This window comes from Bubalus bubalis, chromosome 4 (genome assembly GCF_019923935.1).
Source record: "Bubalus bubalis isolate 160015118507 breed Murrah chromosome 4, NDDB_SH_1, whole genome shotgun sequence".
In the NCBI taxonomy this organism is placed as follows: Eukaryota; Metazoa; Chordata; class Mammalia; order Artiodactyla; family Bovidae; genus Bubalus; species Bubalus bubalis.
The window spans coordinates 131,362,675-131,390,106 of NC_059160.1; the positions used below are offsets into that span (position 1 = coordinate 131,362,675).

At 39.3% G+C, this 27,432-nt stretch overlaps 2 protein-coding genes across 2 annotated transcripts in view; both read left to right on the forward strand.

The window, feature by feature from the left end:
- The window catches only part of LOC102392518 (endogenous retrovirus group K member 7 Gag polyprotein-like), a 43,386-nt gene extending 19,691 nt beyond the window's left edge, over positions 1-23,695 (forward strand). The window contains exon 3 of the mRNA XM_045165526.1: positions 21,699-23,695. Within this exon, the coding sequence (XP_045021461.1) occupies positions 21,699-23,695 (1,997 nt within the window). The remainder of the gene's footprint in view (positions 1-21,698) is intronic.
- Positions 23,696-24,938: 1,243 nt separating this feature from the next.
- LOC123465721 lies at positions 24,939-27,241 on the forward strand (the record flags this gene model as incomplete). Its single annotated transcript, XM_045165529.1, is given in 1 exon segment — positions 24,939-27,241. A coding segment is annotated over 1 exon segment (2,112 nt), but the record flags the coding sequence as incomplete, so codon positions are not given.
- Between the last annotated feature and the right edge of the window lie 191 nt (positions 27,242-27,432).

The window sequence follows — 27,432 nt, forward strand, 5'->3', positions numbered from 1 at the left end:
TGAAAGCTCAGTCATGTCCTACTCTTTGCGACCCCATGGACTGTAACCTACCAGGCTCCTCCATCCATGGGATTTTCCAGGCAAGAATACTGGAGTGGGTTGCCATTTCCTTCTCCAGGAGGTCTTCCTCACCCAGGGATCAAACCCGGGTCTCCCGCATTGTAGACAGATGCTTTATCGTCTGAGCCACCAGGGAAGTCAAACATAGGTATACAAGTCTTTATAAGAACATAGTCTTTCTCCTGAGCAAATATTCAGTAGTAGAATGTCTAGATCATATGGAAGATGTAAATTCCCAAACTATTTTCTGAAGCTGTACCTTTTTATATTCCAATAGCAAAGGAGAAATCAGGTTGACCCAAATATTTGTCAATATTTGATGTGGTTAGTTTTGTTGTCCTGAAATAAATAGACTGTCAGATATTTCTCCAGCAAAGATGAATTTTTATTCAGGATCAGCGGAGAACTGCCACTTTGGGTCTGCAACTATGGCAAGTCATGTGCAAGTCCCCTGACAGCAAAGGAATGTAAATACCTTTAGAGAAGCAAAAAGGAAGTTGGGAAGGCTCTAGTAAACAGGGGAAAAAAAGGAATTTTCCTTCCTCCTGTTAGGCTCTAATATTCTAGGGTGTGAGACCCCCTGGTTTCCAGACTCTACTTAAGTGAGATTTCTGTTTATTAATTTTATAGTCTTTTTTAAAATATTATATATTCTAATACATGTATAATGGTTACTCATTCTAGTTAGAATTTGCATTTTCCTAATGGCTCATAATGTTGACATCTGTTTATATGCTTATGTATGTCATGAAATTAAAATAAACTAGATAGTTAAAAATGACACATTTGTAAGAAAAATAAACAAGGTGGCAAGAAAGCACAGATTTACTTATGCTCTAATTAAATTGTGAGTAGAATAATTAGTATATATGAATTACAGTTGTTTTATCTTGGCACTGGTACATTTATCTGATGTTTACACTGTCCCAAGTTTAAAATATATTTGGATATTAAAAAAACAAAAGTGATTATGTATTCAAATACTTCTTTTCACTAGAATATATATTTCTGAATATTCCTCTAGTTTTAAGGTGCACACACATGCAAATACACATACTTAAAAAAATAAAATTAAGGTGGTATAAATATAAAACTGTATCATACTGAGACATAAATTCTTAACTGTGCTGTTCTTCTGATACTATATCTGATATAGCTCCCCGGTGACTTAATACACTTAGTACATTTCTTGTTAGTAGTGAACAATTTATTTTATCTATTAGGATCTGACCTGTGACAAATATCAATTGAAATTTGGTAGTACTGTCAAAAACTGTACTGCAAGTTGTCTTTAATGAGAAGACTATAAGAATTAAATCCACAACTTTATCAATGTTGTTTGTAATTTCTAACCAAATGTGTTAGCTTATATAGGACTGGTTTCTGTAATTGGTCAGAAATGTAAAATACTGCTGAATATTCATGAATTTGGACTCAGATGACCTGGGTTTGATTTTGAGTTCTGATATTTATTAAATATATAATTTTGGTCAGATAATTAAATCTCACTGCATCTCAACTTTATATTCTATACAATTGCATTAAGAATCTTTTTTATACAACAGAAAGGCTTCCCTGGCAAATAAAATGACAACCCAGTTCAGTATTCTTGCCTGAAAACTTCAATAGTCAAAGGAGCCTGCTGGGCTACAGTTCACGGGATCTCAAAGAACTGGACATGACTTAGTGACTAAATCACAACCACAGGGTTTCCCAGGTGGCACAGTGATTAAGAATCCACCTGCTAATGCATGAGACACAGGAGACCCAGTTCAATACTTGGGTTGGAAAGATCCCCTGGAGAAGGAAATGCCAACCCATTCCAGTATTCTTGACTGGAAAATCCCATGGACAGTGGAACCTGGCAGGCTACAGTCCTTGGGGTCGCAAAGAATCAGATATGACTAAGTGTGTACATGTGCGTGCACACACACACACACACACACACACACACATCAAAAACAATAAATATAAGCTTACAGGAATAAAACTGACACGAAGTATTTCAATCAATACATATGTTTTTGATTGCCTATAATGTGCCAGTCATAATGTTAAAGACAGAGATTTAGATATAAGTCACATATGACTCTTGCCTTCAAAGGAATTTATTGTAGTAAAACAGATAACACTAATGAAGTGAGAATTCAGTAAAAATACCTAAGACTAAAGGAATAAACAGGCAAATGAAGTAAAGAGATAATATACCAGGCAGAACAACTTCTATAGGCAAAAGCCAATAGTAGAGAGAAAATAACATTAAAATTTTGTGTTGCAGCTAAGGTTTAGAAAGAAATAAGAGAGAATAACATGAGATGACTAGGAGCGGTCAGCTGGAGACAGATCAGAGACCATGTAAACACATTAATAATATTACAATTAATCCTTAAGACAATTGAACAGTTAGTTTGAACTGTAATAAACTGTTATTCTTGTATATGAAACCAACTATCTGGTTCAAATTCAGTAAATAATAATCTTAAAATGGGTTAATAATCATACCTGACATATAAGAATAGAGATTAACATGATCTAATATATTTAAAGTGCTTAGAAAAATGTTATACTGTGTAAGTGTTGGCTGCATTTGAACAAGGATGATGGCAGTGATGCTGGGGAACAGATGACCAATAAGAGGTTATGTTTAGAAAGTGTGAGATATTTGGAAATTTATTGGTTATAAAGGAGAATAAATCTGGGTCTTTCTTTGATGTGCACCATTTTTAATGTCTTTATTAAATTTGTTGCAATATTGATTCTGTTCTATGTTTTGGACTTTTAGCCCTGGGGCATGTGGGATCTTAGTTCCCTGCTGCTAAGTCGCTTCAGTCGTGTCCGACTCCGTACGACCCCATAGAGGGCAGCCCACCAGGCTTCCCCGTCCCTGGGATTCTCCAGGCAAGAAGACTGGAGTGAGTTGCCATTTCCTTCTCCAATGCATGAAAGTGAAAAGTGAAAGTGAAGTCGCTCAGTCGTCTCCGACTCTTAGTGACCCCATGGACTGCAGCCTACCAGGCTTCTCCGTCCATGGGATTTTTTTTTTTTTTTTTTTTTTTTTTTTTTTTTTTTTTTTTGCTGTCCAGGCAAAATTACTGGAGTGGGGTGCCATTGCCTTCTCCGACCAGGGATCAAACTCACACTCACGGCATGGGAAGGCAAGTCTCAATCACTGGACTGCCATGGAAGCCCCTGAATGTGGGGTTTTAAGGAGGATCTTCAGGTTTCTGGCTTGATGCAAATGACTGTACCATTTCTTGACAGCATGAACAGTGTTCAAATATCACATCTAGGGGAGCTCAGTTTTAGACATGAGGAGTTGGAGATGGCAAGGGAATGTGAACATGTGTTTGGGGTAAATGCTGTCAGAAAATGCCAATATGAGAGTTGCTAATATTTGAATGATAACTAAAGGCATATGAAGGATGAATTATGGATGTCCTAGATAGAGTGTGCAAGCTCTGGGAGATAGTGAAGGACATGGAAGCCTGGTGTGTTACAGTCCGTGGGGTTGCAAAGAGTTGGACATGACTGAACGATTGAACAACAACAAGGGAGTGGGCAGTGGACAGAGTGAAGGTATTATGCTGTAGCACTGAAATACACAATCACATTTAAAGGGCAGTTGGAAGATGGAAACAGAGTAAGAGACTAAACGGAAGGAATTTGAAAGCAGGAGAGTATATTGTCATAGAAGTCAAAGGAGAAAAGTATTTTGAGGAGAAATCATTCCAAAGGAAAGCAATCAGATTTAGTGGGGCCAGTTAATGCATCACATGAGTGAATACTCTGTACAACTGTTTTTCCTCTATGCACGTTTTATTTTCTGTTTCTCTCTGCCAAGGAATGTACTTCATGTGTCACTCACAGGGACCAGAGTGTACAAAAATCAAGGAAAGAAGATCATTATTCTTGATAAAAGCTTGATAGGATGACCCCCTTAACCTTCTCACTCCACAAGCATAAATAATATTTAATCATCAGTGTTTGGGTTGTTATGCAAATTAATTAGTGATATAAATGTCCATTGGTGTAAATTTTCTATACTTGTCTTAAGGATAGCTTCAGTATATTTCAAAGTAGACACTTGCTTATTTTTTTTTTCCTTTGCTAAATGACTATGTGAAAGTGAAAATGGCTCAGTCATGTCCGACTCTTTGCGACCCCATGGACTATCCATGGAATTCTCCAGGCCAGAATACTGGAGTGGGTAGCCTTTCCCTTCTCCAGGGGATCTTCGCAACCCAGGTCTCCCGCATTGCAGGCAGATTCTTTACCAACTGAGCTATCAGGGAATCCCAAGGACTATCTAGTGACTAAGATAAATGCACAAGAAAAGGCAGGAAAGGGTAATTCCCTGTTGGTCCAGTGGTTACTAGGGCTTTCCAGGTGGCCTTAGTGGTAAAGAACCTGCCTGCCAATGCAGGAGATGTCAGAGATACAGGTACCATCCCTGGGTCTGGAAGATACTCTGGAGGAGGGCATGGCAACCCACTCCAGTATTCTTGCCTGGAGAATACTATGGACGGAGGAGTCTGGCAGGTTACAGTCTATAGGGTCGAAAAGAATGGGACACAACTGAAGCAACCAAGCACTCACCAGTGATTACTATTTGGTGCTTTTCACCTGTGGTGGCCCAGGTTCCATCCCCAGCCAGGAAACTAAGATCCCTTGCAAACCATGCAGCACAGCTGAAAAAAAAAAAAACAAAAAACAACAACAACAGAAACTTTGAAAATGAAAATTTAATAACTTTAAATATTCTTATTTAAAGTCAACATTCATTGCAAACAAAGAGAAAAATATCAATATTGAATTCACAACTAAATAAAACAAATATCACAAATTTTAAATTTTTTAAAGAAAGTTTTATGAAGAATTTGAACCATCTAGATAACTGATGGAGTATAACAATGATTCAGTGGAGGCCAATTGCCTCACTTAACTTGTGGTGTCTTTCAGAGAGAATATTGATTTGAATACAAATTGGCCTGTATGATGTGTTATCACAATTCAACAAAATATTTTGGAGATGGTTTTACCCCTAATCATTTTAATTAAAGATTAATTTCTGAAATATTTTCATTTTCATACATGATGCCTATCTTGGAAGATATTTGTAACCTAATTTTACAAACCTGCTTAGAATTGGAGTAGCAAATTATTTATACTTGTCTCAATAATTCTGATATGATTAAGTGTAAGAGTAATAGAAAATGTATACCAATGGACATTTATATTACTAATTAATTTGCATAACAACCTGAACACTGATGATTAAATATTATTTATGCTTGTGGAGTGAGAAGGTTAAGGGGGTCATTAATGATATAATAATGAACTCCCTACTTATTATTTGGCTTATAGAACATTTAATTCTATCACCTAAAAATGGAGCACCAGTGTTACTCTACTCCTCTCCAGGAACATGGTATGAAATAATGTGTTATCATCAATAAATGCAGATGAACTGGACAAGGGTTAGCAGGGCAGTTCCTTATAGTTTCTTTGCAGAGTCAGCCTGTTTCATTATTGACTGTTAAAAAATTGATGTCCTGGTTTAACAGGCTGACAAAGCACTTTATGTCTCCTGTATTACTTTAAAAAGGCTAAAGAAGCATAGGAGAAGGTTAGGGCCATCAGTTGTTGGCAAAAAAGCAGAGTACATAGCAGCAAGCTAAATGGAGTGACTGTAAGATAAAGACTATTAGAGACTTACAGTTTATCAGGAGGTTAATTGGACAAAGAAGAAAATAAATCACTAGTGATTAGAGGAGGAAATTGAAGTGAGGAAAGTGCAAATAAAATGAAAAACAAAGAAATAGGGAAAATGTTATCCTACTTATCTGAAGATAGAGATTTACAAATTTACAAAAACCTACTGGAATTGATGAAATTATTATTTGTGCATATGAATTTATGATTTGTTCAAATAGTTCATATTAGAGCACCATGTAGAAGCAGAAGTGAAATAATTCTGAGTGTTTGAAAGATTTACAGCTTTAATTAAATGAAAATTATTTGGGGGAGGGGGTTTTTAAATATTCTATTAATTTATAGTTTTGTCTTATCATGCACAGAGATGTGAATTATCACTAATATTAGTTATTGCTTTCCATTTCACAGATTTCTAAATTGCTTTCATTAAACTAACATTGAAGATATATCAGTAACATTTTCCTACAAAATCTGCTTCCCTAGTGGCTCAGATGGGAAAGAATCCACCTGCAATGTAGGAAACCTGGATTCGGTCCCTGGGTGGGGAAAATCCCCTGGAGAAGGAAATGCCAACCCACTCCAGTATTCTTGCCTGGAGAATTTCATGAACAGATGAGCCTGGCAGGATACAGTCCTTGGGGTCGCAAAGAGCTGGACATGACTGGGACACTGACACTTTCACTTTCACAAGATCTAATTGGAATCTCTTTAAATGAATGAGCTGGCTGTCATCTTAACTTTAATTGATACTAAGATCAGGTCAATATCTAAGGATGAGAATGCATTTTTGTTAAGGAAAACTAACAATAAAAGAAAACATCTATTAAATCACAATGTTCTTTGATGCGTTTTAGAATAAAACTTAATGCTATAGTTTCTTTTCAGTCAGAAAGAACAGTATCATGTATTTTTTTGCTTCTCTTGCAAACAATTTTAAAGTGACCTTCAGAACTTATCCAAGTAATCTCACTACCAGCTAACTAAAACTTAATTTCTATCTCACTATCCAAATAACCTCACTACTTCACTAACACTTAATTTCTCTGAAACTTCTCAAATTCTGTTAAACTAAATGAACATTTCTATTACGGTAGCAAGCTTTAAAAAATATTCCATAGAAAATCTAGCATAATTGGCAACTTTGATTTTTATTGATTACTACATCTTCCATGAAACATCAAATATATCATTTATTTTTTTTAACAAATTACAGTTGATTTACAATGTTGAGTCAATCTCTGCTATAAAGCAAAGTGATTCAGTTTTACACATATGTACATTCTTTTGAATACTCTTTACCATTTTGTTTTATCTCTTTTTACACATCAGATCAGATCAGTCGCTCAGTCGTGTCTGACTCTTTGCGACCCAATGAATCACAGCACGCCAGGCCTCCCTGTCCATCACCAACTCCCGGAGTTCACTCAGACTCATGTCCATCGAGTCAGTGATGCCATCCAGCCATCTCATCCTCTGTCGTCCCCTTCTCCTCTTACCCCCAATCCCTCCCAGCTACAGAGTCTTTTTCAATGAGTCAACTCTTCGCATGAGGTGGCCAAAGTACTGGAGTTTCAGCTTTAGCATCATTCCTTCCAAAGAAATCCCAGGGCTGATCTCCTTTAGAATGGACTGGTTGGATCTCCTTGCAGTCCAAGGGACTCTCAAGAGTCTTCTCCAACACCACAGTTCAAAAGCATCAATTCTTCGGCGCTCAGCCTTCTTCACAGTCCAACTCTCACATCCATACATGACCACAGGAAAAACCATAGCCTTGACTAGACGGACCTTTGTTGGCAAAGTAATGTCTCTGCTTTGTAATATGCTATCTAGGTTAGTCATAACTTTCCTTCCAAGTAGTAAGTGTCTTTTAATTTCATGGCTGCAGTCACCATCTGCAGTGATTTTGGACCCCAGAAAAATAAAGTCTGACGCTGTTTCCACTGTTTCCCCATCTATTTCCCATGAAGTGGTGGGACCGGATGACATGATCTTCGTTTTCTGAATGTTGAGTTTTAAGCCAACTTTTTCACTCTCCTCTTTCACCTTCATCAAGAGGCTTTTTAGTTCCTCTTCACTTTCTGCCATAAGGGTGGTGTCATCTGCATATCTGAGGTTATTGAGATTTCTCCCGGCAATCTTGATTCCAGCTTGTGTTTCTCCCAGTCCAGCGTTTCTCATGATGTACTCTGCATATAAGTTAAATAAACAGGGTGACAATATACAGCCTTGACGAACTCCTTTTCCTATTTGGAACCAGTCTGTTGTTCCATGTCCAGTTCTAACTGTTGCTTCCTGACCTGCATACAAATTTCTCAAGAGGCAGATCAGGTGGTCTGGTATTCCCATCTTTTTCAGAATTTTCCGAAGTTTATTGTGATCCGCACAGTCAAAGGCTTTGGCATAGTCAATAAAGCAGAAATAAATGTTTTTCTGGAACTCTCTTGCTTTTTCCATGATCCAGCAGATGTTCTTTTTAATACTCTTTACCATTTTGTTTTATCCCAGGAGATTGGACATAGTTCTCTGTTTTTCCATTCTAAATGTAATAGTTTCCATCTGCCAACCCTATATTCCCAGTCCACCTCTACCCTTGTCTTCTCTCCTTGGCAACCATAAGTCTGATCTCTATATTTGTAAGTTTGTTTCTGTTTCGAGTTAGGTTTTTTTATGCCATATCTTAAATTCCACATATAAGTGATATCATACAGTATGTGTCTTTCTCTGACTTACTTCACTTAGTATGATAATCTTTTGTTGTATCCATGTTGCTATAAATGGCATTATTGTGCTTTTTTATGGCTGAGTAGTATTCCGTTGTATATAAGTTCCACATCTTCTTTATCCATTCTTCTGTCAAAAAACATTTAGATTGTTTCCATGTTTAGCTATTGAAAATATTACTGCTATGAACATAGTAGTGCATGTATCTTTTGGAATTATAGTTTTATCCAGGATATGCCAAGGAGTGGGATTGCTGGATAACATGGCAACTCAATTTTTGGTTTCCTGAGGAACCTCCATACTGTTTTCCATAGTGGTTATACCAAAATACATCCTTGCCATAGTTTAGGGGGGGTTCGCTTTTCTATACACCCTTTCCAGAATTTGTTATTTGTTCAAGTATATTATTTCTGTTCCTTGCTTTAAGAATTATTCCAGGAGATATACGGAAATTTGAAATAATGATCCAACAGGAAAAAAAGAAAAAGAAAGAAATAGGCACATTTAATGAGACAGCAGAAGTCAAGGACAGGCAAAAGTCTTGGGCATTCCTTTTACTGGCTGTGTGATTCAACTCTCTAGTTTCTTCTTGTGGAAGTATAATGTATTAGTACCTAATTCATGGAGTTGTGAAGATTTGATAAAGTAATATATGTAAAGTACATAGGACAGAACTCTGTATATAAATGCATATATTTATACACATAATTGGATTTCCCAGGTGGCGCTTGCCAATGCAGGAGAGCTAAGAGACACAGATTCATTGGCACTTGCCAAAGAGCCTGCCTGCCAATGCCAGAGACCTATAAGATGTAGGTTTGATCCCTGGGTCGGGAAGATCCCCTACTGGAGGGCATGACAACTCACTCCAGTACTCTTGCCTGGAGAATTCCATGGACAGAGGAGCCTGGCAAGTGAGAGGCCATAGAGTCACAAAGAGTTGGACATGACTGAAGCAACCTAGCAAGCAAGCATGTATGATCTCTTAAGAACCATGTTCTTTTTGAATCCTCTATTCAGCATACACATTAATGATGTTACATGACCAAGTAGGCTATCTGAAACATTCCATTGCTTTAACTGTTGTCAGCAAGTTTGATAAAAATAAAAAATACAGCAGTTTCTCTTTATAGAAATAGACATATTTGTCAGTTTCTGCTTATTTCTATGTTGGTATATAAATAAAATGTAGTCTAAGCCTTAGTTCCCTTTGTTTCTATGTAATTATTTTAATTCATCTTTAAAAGAAGCATTATTTCAAAAGAAATCATTATTTATTATTATTTCAAAAGATTATTTGAAATGCCTCAAATTTATGCTATAATATTTATCATAATATAGTGTAGGGACTTCTCTGGAGCCCACTGGTTAACACTCCATGCTTCCAAAGCAAGAGGCATGGGTTCCAACCCTGGTTGGGGAACTATTTTATGTGTAGTATGGCCAATAAATTTTTTTAAATGTAAAATATGCAAAACACATGGAGGAAAAACTTTCTCCAGCTTAACTGAAAATTCTTCCTTGTATATCCCGTGGCATGTAAATCAATCATAGACATGAAGGTGCAGCTGGTGCCAGTCTCATTGACAGGGAAGTGCTTGCTTCCTGATACAGATGGCCCAAGATTTCCTTATGATGATTTCTTTAACCCCCTCTCTCTCTTCTGGATTCTTTCTCTTTGTCTGCCTACCTCCTTTTCACACACACACACACACACACACAAACACATATACATTCACTTATGCACCTACACACATGCATGCCTGGCCAAACAATGAGACATTTTGATCAACTAATTTATGATATCATAATAAGACACTACATGCACTACATACACTACACTTGAGAAACCTACATGCAGGTCAGGAAGCAACAGTTAGAACTGGACATGGAACAACAGACTGGTTCCAAATAGGAAAAGGAGTACCTCAAGGCTGTATATTGTCACCCTGCTCATTTAATTTATATGCAGAGTACATCATGAGAAACGTTGGGCTGGAAGAAGCACAAGCTGGAATCAAGATTGCCGGGAGAAATCTCAATAACCTCAGATATGCAGATGACACCACCCTTATGGCAGAAAGTGAAGAGGAACTAAAAAGCCTCTTGATGAAGGTGAAAGAGGAGAGTGAAAAAGTTGGCTTAAAACTCAACATTCAGAAAACTAACATCATGGCATCTGGTCCCATCACTTCATGGGAAATAGATGGGGAAACAGTGGAAACAGTGTCAGACTTTATTTTTGGGGGCTCCAAAACCACTGCAGATGGTGATTGTAGCCATGAAATTAAAAGATCCTTACTCCTTGAAAGGAAAGTTACAACCAAACTAGATAGCATATTAAAAAGCAGAGACATTACTTTGCCAACAAAGATCTATCTAGTTAAGGCTATGGTTTTTCCAGTGGTCATGTATGGATGTGAGAGTTGGACTGTGAAGAAAACTGAGCACCGAAGAACTGATGCATTTGAACTATGGTGTTGGAGAAGACTCTTGAGAGTCCCTTGGACTGCAAGGAGATCCAACCAGTCCGTCCTAAAGGAGACCAGTTCTGAGTGTTCTTTGGAAGGACTGATGCTAAAGCTGAAACTCCAGTACTTTGGCCACCTCATGCGAAGAGTTGACTCACTGGAAAAGACTCTGATGCTGGGAGGGATTGGGGGCAGGAGGAGAAGGGGACGACAGAGGATGAGATGGCTGGATGGCATTACTGACTCAATGGACATGAGTTTGGGTGAACTCCGGGAGTTGGTGATGGACAGGGAGGCCTAGTGTGCTGCAGTTCATGGGGTCACAAAGAGTCGGACATGACTGAGCAACTGAACTGAATTGAATGAGACACTGTAGAGAACCATACAATTAAACACACGGCTTGGGAAATATTGGGGTCTATTATTTTTATTTATTACTAACCATGTGCTCACTTTCCCTAATTATGAATAAATTTCTCTTTAGAAACTAGATTATCATATTCAAACATTTATGAATACTGGTCCCATACTTGTATCTACTTTAAAAAAAAAATCCACTCTTCAATGTCATAGACTTATCAGGCTACACCCACATTTGAAAAATAATCTTTGTTGCTTTATACTTATTCAAATATTTCTCTACAGGTTAAAGTAGTGGTGATGATGAGGATGATAACAATTTATTTCTTCTCTCCTTTTGCCTTTTCACTCTCTCCAAGAGCCACATAGGACTTCTTGAATATCTTCCATTATTCTATAGGTTTTTTTTTTTTTTTACTTCCAAGCCTTGTCATAATCTGCTCGTTTTACCATTCTCACCTCACCCCTGTGTTACCAGCTTCCTCCTAATTCCTTTCCTTCTATTCTTTAGTTGATCTTGTTCCCTCAGTAATGAATGTGATGCCTCTCTCATATGTCCCAACAGAACATTCTATCTTTTTAATCTTAGCATTTGCATGTGTCCTTGCTGAGTTGCTATGTTGTCTCCTACTCTTTGCAATTGCATGAACTGTAGCCCAACAGTCTCCTCTGTCCATGGTATTCTTCAAGCAAGAATATTGAAATGGGTAGCCATTTCCTCCTCCAGAGGATCTTCCTAACCCAGGGATCGAATCCACGTTTTCTCCACTTGATACTGCATTAAAGTTACTTCTCTGTCTCCCTAACTAGACTACAAATTTAGTGAGAACAGGAGTCTGTGTTGCTTTCCAAGTGCCTAGCCTAATGCTTGGTACTTAGTTTTGAGATCACTGCATTATTGAATGACTGTTTAAAATTTTAGAACTTGCCCTTAAGGAACAGTGATATTTTAAAATGTAACTCTATACTTCTTATATTTTGTGTTAGGCTTTCCATTTTGGAGAACATTTTCAAATTTTATTATTGCTCTAATACACTGAACAAACATGGTCATCAGTGTATATTTTGATGTATGTTTTATGCCCCCTTGAATTCCTGATGCCATTATTTCATTTCTTATTATGCATACCTCAAATGAAAATCCTCAGAGAGTATTCCAATATGCATTTAGAAAAACTTGTGCTAAATCTGGATTTGCAGATTGTTGTATCACTCTTTTCAAATGGGTGGCTGGTTCCCAGTCATTTTTTGAAAGCTATGATTGAATATAGGGACTTTCCTGGTAGATCAGATGGTAAAGAACCCATCTGCAATGGAGGAGAGCCTGGTTCAATTCCTGGGTTGGGAAGATCTGCTGGAGAAGGGATATGCTACCCACTCCAGTATTTCTGGGCTTCCTTGGTGGCTCAGCTGGTAAAGAATTCCCCTGCAATGTGGGAGACCTGAGTTTGATCCCCAGGTTGGGAAGATTCCCTGGAAAAGGGAATATCTACCCACTCCAGTATTCTGGTCTGGAGAATTCCATGGAATATATAGTCCATGCCTCCTGAGAAATCTATATGCAAGTCAGGAAACAACAATTAGAATTGGACATGGAACAACCGACTGGTTCCAAATTGGGAAAGGAGTACACCAAGGCTGTATATTGTCACCCTGTTTATTTAACTTACATGCAGAGTAAATCATGCAAAATGCTGGGCTGGATGAAGCACAAGCTGGAATCAAGATTTCTGGGAGAAATATCAATAATCTCAGATACGCAGCTAACACCACCCTTATGGAGAAAGTGAAGAGGAACTAAAGAGCCTCTTGATGAAAGTGAAAGAGGAGAGTGAAAAAGCTGGCTTAAAACTCAACATTCAGAAAACTAAGGTCATGGCATCCAATCCCACCACTTTGTGGCAAATAGATGGGGAAACTGGAAACAATAACAGACTTTATTTTCTTGGGCTCCAAAAATCATTGGAGATGGTAACTGCAGCCATGAAATTAAAAGACGCTTGCTCCTGGAAGAAAAGCTATGACCCACCTAGACACAATATTAAAAAGCAGAGACATTACTTTGCCAACAAAGTCCCATCTAGTCAAAGCTATGATTTTCAAGAAATAATGTATGGATGTGAGAGTTGGACTATAAAGAAAGCTGAGTACTGAAGAATTGATGCTTTTAAACTGCGGTGTTGGAGAAGACTCTTGAGAATACATTGGACTGTAAGGAGATTCAACCAGTCAGTCCTAAAGGAAATCAATCCTGAATACTCACTGGAAGGACTGATGCTAAAGCTGAAGCTCCGATACTTTGGATACCTGATGCGAAGAACTGACTCGGAAAAGACCCTGATGTTGGGCAAGACTGAAGGCAGGAGGAGAAGGGGACGACAGGGGAGGAGACGGTTGGATGGTATCACTGACTCGATGGACATGAGTTTGAGCAAGCTCTGGGAGTTGGTGATAGACTGGGAAGCCTGGGGTGCTGCAGTCCATGTGTAGTAAAGAGTCGACAGGACTGAGTGACTGAACTGAACTGATAATTGAATATTTCTGTAAATATGTTTTAGGTATTGTTTTAGAATAAACTCAGAAGAAGTTATTTTTATAGCTTGTATAAGGTACCTAAATAATGTAAAATTCCTAGAACTGAATGAAATGCGTCTTAAAGCAGCAGAAACATCACAGTTTCATACTGAATTAGAAATTGAATAGGTATCACTTTGGCAAAACCACCTTTGCTTCTAAACATTAAGAAACAATGTTACCTAAGCAGGAGGTAAAAAATGGAGTGATGAATTACATGAAAACTTCTCTGTTATAAGAAATACACAGGAGGAAAAAAAAATTTTTTTAAGGAGAAAGGAGCAGATTCTGTTCAACTCAGAAATTTTACCAGTGAGGAAAATGAGTGTAAGAGAGATTAAATCATTTGCTCTAAATCACAAAGCTATTTACTTAATGAAACAGGTGGGAAAATATTATTTTTTAATTCACAATTATAACTATATTTTCATTAAAATGCATTCCACACATTATTATGCTTCCAAATTATGATTATACTGTTGACAATAATTCATCTTCTCTAAATAAATACATTTAGTTTAATCTGAATATTTACAGACAAAATAAGATTTGGATATCCTCATTAGTTACAGACCTAAATGTAATTTGTGTCTAATAAGAAAGAAAACTAAATTTGTAAGAAAATCAAGTAGGCTACTGCTGGAAAATAATGAATACATTTAGTAGATGCTAATTCTAGAGTACCTATATTACACTAAACTCTGCATTGTTTGTAGTATACAATTCTACAATACATCAAATAGATGATTCATGAAAATATATTTACATGTATATTAATACATTTGATAGTTTAAGCTTAATTTTTCTTTCTATATAATGGAGGCTTTAGACTATTTGTCCTTTAAGATCTCATCTGATTTTTAAACATTTCTACAGTTACATCTAATTTTAAATAATATTGATTTTATGACAAAGCATTAAATAATAGAACAGTATATATTTATAGTAGAATTGTAGAAGAGCTCATTTCTTTTAGCTCTTGTCTTTTTGCCATTGGTCTCTACTTCTAGGACTACCCTTCACACTGTCAGTTATTTCTTTTCTTTTCAGGCATTTAAAAAAATTTTATTGGAGTATAATTGCTTTAAAATGTTGTGTTAGTTTCTACTATAGAGCAAAGTCAACTAGACATATGTATACATATATCTCCTCTTTTTTGGATTTCCTTCCTATTTAGGTCACCACAGAGCAATGAGTAGGGTTTCCTGTGCTATACAGTAGGTTCTCGTTAGTTATCTATTTTATACATAGTATCAATAGTGTATATATGCCAATTCCAATCTCCCAACTCATTCCATCCCCTTTCCTGCTTGGTATCCATAAATTTGTTCTGTTCGAGTTCTAATATTTCAGTAAGAGAACAAGAAACACAAAACTCTTAACCAACCTTTAATTAAAAAAAAAAATACACAACATAAAATGAAATGGTTTAAACACATGAAAACTCACCCCTTGAGGTCCCCAGACATCTCAGAAGACAGGAGTTAGGCTTAAGTCCAAAAAATAGAGGGATTGTTCAGACTTCCCAGGAGGCCAATGTTTACCCTACCCTCTGAAACCTCTTCAAGTCAACCTGATCTACTACTATTGAAGACTGGATTTCTTTTCCAAAGATTTAAAATTTGAGAAATTGAAGAGTAAGGACTATTAGATACAGTGAGGTTTAGTGTTGCAGTTCAGGAATACAGACATTAAATGAAAGTCAAAAAACTCAAAGAAATTTTTCCAAGCTCTCTTGTTCCACCTTATCTAAGAACACAGGCATCCAGGAGAATCCTCTCCAGAGAGAGTGTTCCCTTAGATACTAACATTTGAGAGATTCCCAGTGAAAAATTAGCTCCCTCTTTGCTCATTCTATGTGGAAGCCTACATGTTAAGAATAGGTCCTGCCCAGGCACAGTTAAGCTCCAATCAATGAGACTTGTCTATAAAGAACAAAAGGAATTCTACTTCAGGAAATGCGGTTAAGGTGAATTGGCTACCTTCGCCTCTAAACATACAGCCATTCTTGATTAAGTATATTTTATGTTAAACTACACTGTTCTCTTTAATAAATTTTTTATTTTATTAGAAAATCAATCAAAATATTCAGCTTCAAATGACAAAGAAAGGAAACAAATTGGTAGCATTAAGTTGGAGCTGATGTCGAATAACACAGATGGATTGGTCCTACTTCCAAATTTTTTGTGACATTTCAGGCATGGTAACACTAGTAGTAAAAGACCCTCCTGCCAATGCAGGAGATGTAAGAACCATGGATACAATCCCTGGGTCAGGAAGATCCTCTGGAAAAGGAAATGGCAACTCCCTCCAGTATTCTGGCCTGGAGAATTGCATGGACAGAGAAGCCTGGCAGGCTATAGTCCATGGGGTCACAAAGAGTCAAACATGTCTGAAGCAACTTAGAAGCAGCAGCAGCAATAGCAGGCATCAGTGTGACTTTATTAATATATAACATCACATAAACAGTAATCAAAAGTAAAAAATTTCTTCATAATAAAAAATATATAACAGTGAGCCTTATTGACCTAGTATAATGCTATGTTATTATTATTAACATGATTTCTAATCTAAGGATGTACCTAGGGAGTTATTTTCAGCAAATAGTTATGCCTCATAACACTATTTTTCTTCCATGCCAAGAAAAAACTGAGAAATAGCATCTTTGTATAGCCTCTTGTACTAACTTCTAGTCACTTCGTTTCTCAACTTTTAGCCTATCTGTTCAACTGTTTTGACAATCCTCCTTATACCAAGCCTAAAAAGAATTAACCAAAGCAGTAGTAAATAATGACAATAATGATATAGAGAAAATAATTTTGTGTTTTACCCAGAAAAATGTTCTTAGCACAAATAGATCATTTTCAAACCACTAAAGCAGTATGTTTAGAAATATTAAATTACTAATTTCAAAAAAATATAAGACAATACTCTGAATAATCCATTATTTTTCCTGACATAAGCAGCTTATTAAATGGGCTGAACTCAAAGTGTGTAATAAATGGCTTAATTTTTCTCCACCTGCTGACATCTGAATATCAGATGTGTGGTGTCTCTCACATCTTCCCACTTGGGATGACATCTCCAGCACAAACCTCATTTTTTCAGAAGTTGAGAGAAGTGTAGTAGGCCAAAAGAAGAAAGGGACAGGTCATTTGTTTGCTTGCTCATGTTGCTGTTTATTCACATTTAACTGTCCTGCTATTGCAGGTCTTTCTTGGTTAGCCAAAAAATACTAAAGATGTGGCATTCATCTCAAATCTCACTTGGAGATACATGCATAGGCTATCTGAAGGCCCCTCAAGAGAAACACTAGTACGTTTCATGACAGCAGTAAGGCACATTCTGGCTACAATCTTGTCACCTATCCCTATTTTAACTCCTTTGCAAGAAATAAAATCTATATCCTTTAAACAGTTGAGGTCCATTAATCTTGGCATCATGCCTAATTTGGAGAAACACTTTCAAGATGGCTCAGTTCAGCTATCATCCAAAAGATCCACGTGCTGGTGGATTCCCACACCTTTGAAAGTCAATCCAGAATGCTCCCTGGCTGCCTTCTGTACTCACCTTGTCTTAAGGGGATACTCCAGATGATTCCATATCTTCATAATCATTAAGGCAGAGAGGTCAAATTCATTCTCAGTGTTTACGTCTGTCCTCAGACTCCAATAAATACATCGCCTTCCCAATAACTTTCTAACCATATTCCATTTTTGTGGTACCCTGATGTATGCTTTGGTTCAGTCACTTAGTCATGTCTGACTCTTTGCGACCCCATGAACTGCAGCACTCCAGGCATCCCTGTCCATCACCATCTCCCGGAGTTCACTCAGACTCACGTCCATTGAGTCAGTGATGCCATCCAGCCGTCTCATCCTCTGTCATCCCCTTCTCCTCCTGCCCCCAAAATAGCATCAGAGTCTTTTCCAATGAGTCAACTCTTCGCATGAGGTGGCCAAAGTACTGGAGTTTCAGCTTTAGCATCATTTCTTCCAAAGAACACCCAGGGTTGATCCCCTTTAGAATAGACTGGTTGGATCTCCTTGCAGTCCAAGGGACTCTCAAGAGTCTTCTCCAACACCATAGTTCAAAAGCATCAATTCTTTGGCACTCAGCTTTCTTCACAGTCCAACTCTCACATCCATACATGACCACTGGAAAAACCATAGCCTTGACTAGATGGACCTTTCTTGGCAAAGTAATGTCTCTGCTTTTTAATATGCAATCTAGTTTGGTCATAACTTTCCTTCCAAGGAGTAAGGATTTTTTAATTTCATGGCTGCAATCACCATCTGCAGTGATTTTGGAACCCAAAAGAATAAAGTCTGACACTGTTTCCACTGTTTCCCCATCTATTTCCCATGAAGTGATGAGACCAGATGCCATGATGTTAGTTTCCTGAATGTTGAGTTTTAAGCCAACTTTTTCACTCTCCTCCTTCACTTTCATCAAGAGGCTTTTTAGTTCCTCTTCACTTTCTGCCATAAGGGTGGTGTCATCTGCATATCTGAGGTTATTGAGATCTCTCCCAGCAATCTTGATTCCAGCTTGTGCTTCTTCCAGCCCAGTGTTTCTCATGATGTACTCTGCATATAAGTTAAATAAGCAGGGTGACAATATACAGCCTTGACATACTCCTTTTCTTTTTGGAACCAGTCTGTTGTTCCATGTCCATTTCTAACTGTTGCTTCCTGACCTGCATATAGGTTTCTCAAGAGGCAGGTCAGGTGGTCTGGTATTCCCATCTCTTGAAGAATTTTCCGCAGTTTATTGTGATCCACACAGTCAAAGGCTTTGGCATAGTCAATAAAACAGAAATAGATGTTTTTCTGGAACTCTCTTGCTTTTATGCTTAAGAGTTTCTAAAACTCAGTCTCCCCTTCATTCGGGTATCCTGATCACTACAAAAGATACCCATGAAGCCCCCTTTACCTTACATAACTGTAACATCATGTAAAGCTTGGTGTTTTAGGAGACAAATTATCTACATTAATAACTTTAAAATTGTTTCCCCATTTTTAATAACTTGTAATTCAATATGAATTTCATGAGAAATATCTCAGTGTCATTGTAAAATACTTCTGAGATTAGTAAAATTACATTTAATTTATACATTATTATGAAGAAAATTGGCATAAGATATTGAATCCATTTATGAACATGGCTTCATTCTTCAATTTAATTCTCATGAGTTTATTTCAGTAGGAATTTATAATTTTTTAAAAAACTCTTGTACAATTTTATTTAATTATTCAGTATTTTCAGTTACTGATGCCATAGCTTAAAAACTATTTTATTGTGATAAACTATTCATAACATAAAGATGATCATTTTATCAATTTTTAATTGTACATTTAGTGGCATTAGATACATTCACATTATTTTGCAACCATCACCATTATCCATCTCCAGGATTTTTAATTGTTGTTATTGTTCAGTCACTCAGTTGTGTCCAACTCTTTGTGACCTCATGGACTGCAGTACGCCAGGCTTCCCTATCCTTCACTATCTCCCAGAGTTTGCTCAAACTCGTGTGCATTGAGTCAGGGATGCCATTAAACCATCTCATCCTCTGTCACCCCATTCTCCTCCTGCCTTCAATCTTTCCCATAATCAGGGTCTTTTCCAATAAGTCAGCTCTTTGGATCATGTGGCTAAAATATTGAAGCTTCAGCATTAGTCCTTCCAATGAATATTCAGGGTTGATTTCCTTAGGATTGACTGGTTTGATCTTGCTGTCTAAGGGACTCTCAAGAGTCTTCTCCAACACCACAGTTCAAAAGCATCAATTCTTCGGTGCTCAACCTTCTTTATGGTCTAACTCTCACATCCATACATGACTACTGGAAAAACAATAACTTTGACTCTATGGACTTCTGTCAGCAAAGTAATGTCTCTGCTTTTTAGTATGCTGTTTAGGTTTATCATAGCTTTTCTTATAAGGAGCAGTGCTGGGAGCCGGCACATTGCATATTGAGTGAGGATCTGGAATAGCTCAACTGGAATTCTATCACTTCCGGGAGACAGCGTGAGGCACTCCGCCCATGACAAAGGTCATGAGGAAGGAGGCTCGGCATACGCAAAGGCGGGATCGAGCCTCAGGAGTCCCCCTGGAAATTCTCGAGCATCTACCCCCAAAACCAGAGTCTGCCTACTTTCTGCTTTGTGTTTTCACCTACACCTCTGACTTTACGGGGGGCTGTCTCCCACTACCTCTCTCTGGAAAAAGAGTTAGCTTACAGCTCCAGTTAATAATTCCTGGGTGTGACAGTGTTTAACCTACAAACTCCTTTGGAAATCCTCTAGCCTGCCTGAACGGGTTTTTCCGGCCACATGTGATTGTTCAGAGCCTCCCAACTGTGAGAGGCAGGAGACGTTCTAAACTGCCTAAACACAGATTCCTTTGAGTAGTTAAAAGATTGATTAGAAAATGTATTGGTGAAGGGTTTTTCACTTGTTGGGCCAATGTTTGCTGCTAAGTCTCCATACTCCTACTGTGTCCTTGGCAGTGTATTGATTGATATAATGGGTGTATAGAAATGTAAAATACAGCTTTGTTCAATGCTTTTTGGAAGGCTGGCGCCTGACTTTGGAATAATCACCTTTAGAGAAAGATAAGTTTCTTAAAATGTTAACAGGCCTCCGGGCCAGAAGATGATGTCTATCACCTGAACTTTTGCATATGATAAGTTTACAGGAAAAAAGCCTGGCTTGCTGCATGACTCTACCCCTTCCCCCATTATCCTCTATGCATAACTTAAGGTATAAAAACTACTTTGGAAAATAAAGTGCGGGCCTTGTTCACTGAAACTTGGTCTCCCCATGTCATTCTTCCCTTTAACTTCTGGCTGAGCGTCCATCTGGAGCGTGGATGTCCTCTGCGACCATTTATTTGCCTGGGCTTCTAAGACCCACTCGAGAAGGTGTCTAAGGTGGGGCACCTTCCGCTATTCGAGAGGGCGCCTGCGGCCTCCGTGGTCAGAGCTAACCTGGTGTCACGGGTTATATTGATTTTCCGCGTAAACCAAGCCACTCAGCTTCTTTTCTCCACTGAATTTTCTTACTGAGCTATCCTTATTTCAGCCGCTTTTCTCCACTGAATTTCCTCACTGAGCTATCCTTATTCTATTACTCTTTGTATCCTTAATTAAAGTGTAATTAAGCAGTTATTCCCTGACCCTCGCCTAGCCGTCTCTCCTTCGAATACCCTGGATCAGCCGGGGCTGGTCCCCGGCAGGTGGCGCCCGAGACAGGATTTTCGAAGGTAAGCTCCCTGCAATTAGGGTCATCAGCTCTATTTGCTCCCCGTTCTCGGAACAACTGGGTCATCAGCTCTCTTGTTCCCCCACGGAGCAGTTTGGGTCATCAGCTCTACTGCTCCCCCCTCGGAACAGTTTGGGTCATCAGCCTTCTGTTTCCCCCCCGGGACAATCTGGGTCACCAGCCCTATTGTCCTTCCAGTGTTCGGGACGGCTACGACCCCACTCAAGGGTGCCGCGGACCCCCCTGTAGGATAGACAGGGCTGACGAGTGGGAAGTGTTGAAAGTGTTGAAGACTTAGAGAAAACGGTTTCTGAAGTTAAAAGGCCAAAGAAAGGCCTGATCTTTTGATAGCTAAAAGCAAAATCCTCTATTATACTTAATTTTCTGACATGGGTAACACTGAATCAAATGAAAGACAGCTCTTTATAGGAGTAGTTTTACAGTTATTAAATAAAAGACGAATCAAAGTTAAAAAATCTACCATTCAATCATTTTTTTCCTTTGTACAAGAACACTGTCCCTGGTTTCCAGACGAAGGCTCTGTTAACTTAGATGTCTGGGAAAAAGTAGGAAAACAGCTAAAAACTTACCATGCCGAACATGGCTCAGAAAAGGTGCCTAATGACGCCTTTTCCTTATGGAATATCATTAGAGATGTCTTAGACCCTGCCCCAGATTCAAAAAAAGTACATCTTAAAAGAGATAGTGAAGAAAATGCTGTAGCTAAACCTGCCCCTGATTCTAAAAGAGTAACCCTTAAAGAGGAAAGTGAGGTCGAAACTGTAGTTAAACCTGAGGAAAATGAAAAAAACGAAGACCCACCTGACTATCGGCAACTAAGAAAAATGTTAGCAGCCATGACTACTCAGGAACAACTTAAAGATAGAGATGAGAAACAAGATCAGCCTTCCCCAAAAGGAAAAGAGAATTTAGACGAGATAACAACTAAATATCACTCCGATGAAGATTGGCATCTCTTAAACAAAGATGCCCCAAAAAGCCTAAGAGAAACTTCCCCTATCAGGCCATCTGCTCCAAGGAACCTAAGGGAAACGTCTCCCATTAGGCCATATGCCCCTAGGGATTTCCAAGAGACCTTCCCAGTTACTCCATATGTAACCTCTGGATACCAAACAGTTCAAAGAGCTCCAGAGTACAGAGCAGAGAATATGGAACCCATGCCTTTGCCACCACCTCCCATACCAAGCCGTACAGGTCCTATTAAACCCGCATTATTGCCGCCACCTCCCTATCGAAGTGGGAGAGCTCCAATATCGATCCCACGGAGACGGGCCTTCTCTGTCCCTGGCGAGAAATTCGATCCCCAACTTCAGGCTTGTTTCCCTTTAATTTTTGACAATGATGAAAGAGAACAAAAGGCTATCGACTGGGAGCCTGTTTCCTTTCAATTGGTCAAAGAACTTAAAAATGCATGTATTTCATATGGGCCTAAAGCCCCATATACGATGCAGCTAGTAGAAAATTTAACAGGCCAATGGTTAACACCTCGAGAGTGGAAAACAATTGCTAAGGCCTGCCTGTCCGGAGGACATTTCATACTTTGGAAATCTGAATATGATGATCTCGCTCGTATATATGCTTTTTCTAACCAAAATACTGACCTTAAACATATCACTGAACCTATATTACTTGGACAGACCGACTACCCCTCGTATGACGAACAGATGAAATTAGATAGGACTGCTATACAACAGGTGGCTGATTGTGCCTTTACTGCCTGGCGCTCATTGCCCGATGGTAAGGCATCTGGTACTGCTCTATCTGATATTAAACAAAAGTCAGAAGAGCCATTTGAAGACTTTGTCTCACGACTCTCAGAAGCTGTCCAGAAAATAATTTCCGATTCCGAGGGAGCTAAATTATTAACAAAACACTTGGCCTTTGAAAATGCTAATTCCACCAGCCAGGCTATATTGCGCCCTATTAGAAGAACTGGATCCTTAATTGATTATATGAAACAGTGTGCAGATGTAGGACCGTCAATGCTACAGGGTGTTGCTATAGCTGCAGCAATAAAAGGGAATTCTTATCAGCAGGCAGTCCAAACTTTTTTTACTAACAAGAATAAGCCATCACAAGGCGATCCCAATAACCAAGGCAAGAATACATTCCCTAGAACTTGTTTTTCCTGTGGCCAGGAGGGACACACTTTTCGTGAGTGCCCTCAAAGAACACCCGGTTCTTATCTGCCTAATCCGGCCCAACCGGCTGCGTCTGCTCCACAAAACCCTGCCCCCCTGCCCATTAATCCTAGGTCTCTTTGCCCTCGCTGCCAGAGAGGATATCATTGGGCAAGGGACTGTAGGTCACGATTCCATAAAAATGGAGTCTTTTTAGGCCCCGACCAGCAGTCGGGAAACGGGTTGAGGGGCCAGCCCCAGGCCCCGACAACGATTGGGGCAGCCTCACTGAACCCATTCATTCCCTTCGTTCCGTCGCAGAGCTCATCAGAACAACCCCAGGCAGTGCAGGACTGGACCTCAGTTCCACCACCTCAACAATATTAACACCAGATAGCCCCACTATAAAAATCCCTACAGGAGTTAAAGGCCCGTTACCAATAGGCCTGGTAGGAATTATACTAGGCAGAGGTTCCCTAGCTATGCAAGGTCTTACAATTATTCCTGGAGTAATTGACTCAGATTATACAGGAGAAATTCAGATAATGATTTCACCCCCGACTAAAACTTTCCAAATATATCAGGGACAGAGAATAGCCCAACTTTTACTTTTGCCTTATCATACTACAATTGGGCAAACAGCCACCCAAAATGAAAGGCAGGACAAAGGATTTGGATCTAGTGACATGGCTTTTTGGGTAACAGAAATTACTAAGAAGCGTCCTATGAAATCTATTCTCGTTAGTGGCAAGTCTATTGAAGGACTATTAGATACAGGGGCAGACGTTTCTTGTATTTCTGGGAAAGACTGGCCCAGTTCCTGGCCCACACATACTACTGAAAATGATTTGGTGGGCATAGGAAGAGCTCCTGCAGTAACTAAAAGTGCAAAAATTTTAGATTGGCAATTTGAAAATACCCGTGGAACATTCCAACCGTATGTAATTCCTTCACTCCCCTTTTCCCTGTGGGGGAGAGATGTGCTGTCTCAAATGGGCATGTTACTTTTTAGCCCTGATGATAAAGTAACTTTTCAAATGCTACAAATGGGCTATGACCCCTCAAAAGGGTTAGGTAAACAGCAGACAGGAATAATTGAGCCAATTTGCCCGGCTCCTCGAAAGTTCCGTACTGGATTAGGGTATCCAAATTTTTGATGGAGGCCATTGTTTTTGCTGCCGACCCCATTACGTGAAAATCTCAAGACCCGGTGTGGGTAGAACAATGGCCTCTGACTAAAGAAAAACTACTGGCAGCCAAAGCGTTAATTTCTGAACAACTAGGATTGGGACATATTGAGCCCTCCAATAGCCCCTGGAATACTCCTATTTTTGTTATTAAGAAAAAATCTGGCAAGTGGCGACTTTTACAAGATTTAAGAGCTATTAATGCCACTATATGCTCCTGCTTACACATCTAAGTCTTTTCAGGAATTTTGTCTAAAGTTTCAAATTAAACATAATACAGGCATTCCTTATAATCCCCAGAGACAAGCCATTGTGGAAAGAGCACACCAAACATTAAAAATCCAAATTCAAAAATTAAAAGAAGGGGAGTTTAAGTATAGCTCTCCGCATCAAATCTTGCAACATGCTCTTTTCGTAATAAATATTTTAAATGCCGATTCGGCCGGAATTACTGCAATGCTTCGCCATTGGTGCCCTGAGCAGCTGAATGCAAAACCATTAGTTAAATGGAAGGACCTCCTTTCCGGACAATGGAAAGGTCCCGACCCATTGTTAACCAGTGGTCGAGGATATGCTTGCATTTTTCCACAGGACGCAGATTCTCCAATTTGGGTTCCAGACAGATTGATTCGCCATGTCTCAGCCCCTCGGATACCGGATTCCCCAGCTGCCGCGACCCCGAAAAAGGAAGGGACCTCCTCTGCCTTCACTCCCCCCGCCAGCACGGGAAACGCCGCCGGCGTCGGGACAACTGACATCGGAGATCCCGGATGAGCAAGGAACGGATCCACCCACCAAGCAGATGTCTCAACTTCATATACAGGATATTGCTCCTCCCGATCCTTTGCCTCACAAAAGGGTGTCAGGCCGCCTGACTCAGGCGACCCGGAATGCCTCCATACCTACTTGGGGACAAATAAAAACACTCTGCCACCAGGCACGGGGAATAGCTTCCTTACAGGGATCTCCAGCTTCTCCTGAGAAACTGTTTATTGCCATGCTTGCTTTGCTTTCCTGTCAGGTAAGCGCCTCCCCTATTCCAACCAAATATTGGGCGTATCTCCCAGATCCTCCAACTTTCCAAGTTGTTACTTGGGATAATGAGCCTATACGGGTCAACACAGACCAACCCCAGCTCTTGGGAGGATCCTATACTTCTTACACTAGAGATAAATATCCTATTAACTTCAACTATACCTTCAGGGGATTAACAGGTGATTTCCCTGTTTGCTTTAACTTCCCCAATGACCTTAGAAGCTTTATTACCCCCACCAAAGAAGGATGTGTTGGGGCCTCTAAAAAAATAATTATAACAGATTCCTGGTCTTTACGTCATTGATCAGCTTGGGTATTATTGGCTCGTATGCCCGGGATTCTTGACCCCTATGTAACCCTGCATTCCAAATCTCCACCAAAATATCCGAATTGTTATAAGGTTGCTCCTTCAGAGAAAGTATGGAACACCATAGACAGTCGTACAGGGTATCCGACTTGGACATCTTGTACTTATGATTCAAGGATTGATTATAGGATACCAGGAGGTGGGGATTATACTATTCAGGACTGGAGCAACCCGAATCCAGGTGAGGATCCATTGGCCAATGATACATTTGAGGGCAGATTCGAGAATTGAGATAGGATTCCTCTTCCTTGGCCAACACATGCCACTAGAAGGCATCGTAATCAATTTGTTCCTCCTATGCTGTCTTATACAACGAAGAAACAGACCTATTGGCAACCTGATATTTGGAGAGCCCTTGCTGCTACTGCTCCTGTCTCCTTGTACCGCCCAGATAGCAATTCTACTTATTCTGTTTTAGCTTGTCTACCCTCCCCTTATGTTTTTCTTTTTACTAATGACTCCAAGAAGCTTAATGTACGCATGAATTATTCAGGTGGACCTAATATAGTAACTTGTGAACAATGTATGCTTTCATCTTGTTTGACCCCTCAATATAATGTTTGCTCTTTTGTGGTGTTACAACGCCCACCCTATCTCATGATACCTGTGACAGTGACTAGCCACTGGTATGACAATTACGGCCTTGCCGTGTTACAACAACTACGAGATTTAATGCGACAACGGCGATTTGTGGGCTTACTTATTTTAGGAATATCGGCTTTGATAGCAGCAATTACTTCTGTTACTGCGGCAGCAATATCATTGAGTCAACAAGTGCATACTGCCCAATATGTTGATACCATGTCTAAAAATGTCTCTTTAACTCTAGCAACACAGGAAGTTATAGATAGAAAATTGGAGATGAGAGTAGATGCCTTAGAAGAGGCAATAATGCATATTGGGACTGAGTTACAGGCGTTAAAAGTGAAAATGGCTCTGTCTTGCCACGCTGATTACCGGTGGATATGCGTGACATCTTTAAAGGTAAATGAGACAGATTATGAATGGGAAAAAATCAAAAATCATATCTCAGGTGTTTGGAACAGCTCTGATATTGGCCTGGACTTAGAAAAACTTCATAATCAAATACAGACCCTGGAACACTCTCGACTGGATTTTACTGCCGCTGGGGCAGCTAATGACTTTTTTCACACTTTCTCTAACTTCATTTCAGGAAAAAACATTCTGTCTAATATCCTTGGATACATCGCTGCTGGTGCTTTAGTTTTGCTTCTCATATTCATTCTTCCTTGTATTGTCAGGATTCTTCGGCAGAACATTCAGAAGCTCGCGACTGAGCTGCATCTGGCTGTTTTAAGAAATAAAAAAGGGGGAGATGCTGGGAGCCGGCACATTGCATATTGAGTGAGGATCTGGAATAGCTCAACTGGAATTCAATCACTTCTGGGAGCCAGCGTGAGGCACTCCGCCCATGACAAAGGTCATGAGGAAGGAGGCTCGGCATACGCAAAGGCGGGATCGAGCCTCAGGAGTCCCCCTGGAAATTCTCGAGCATCTACCCCCAAAACCAGAGT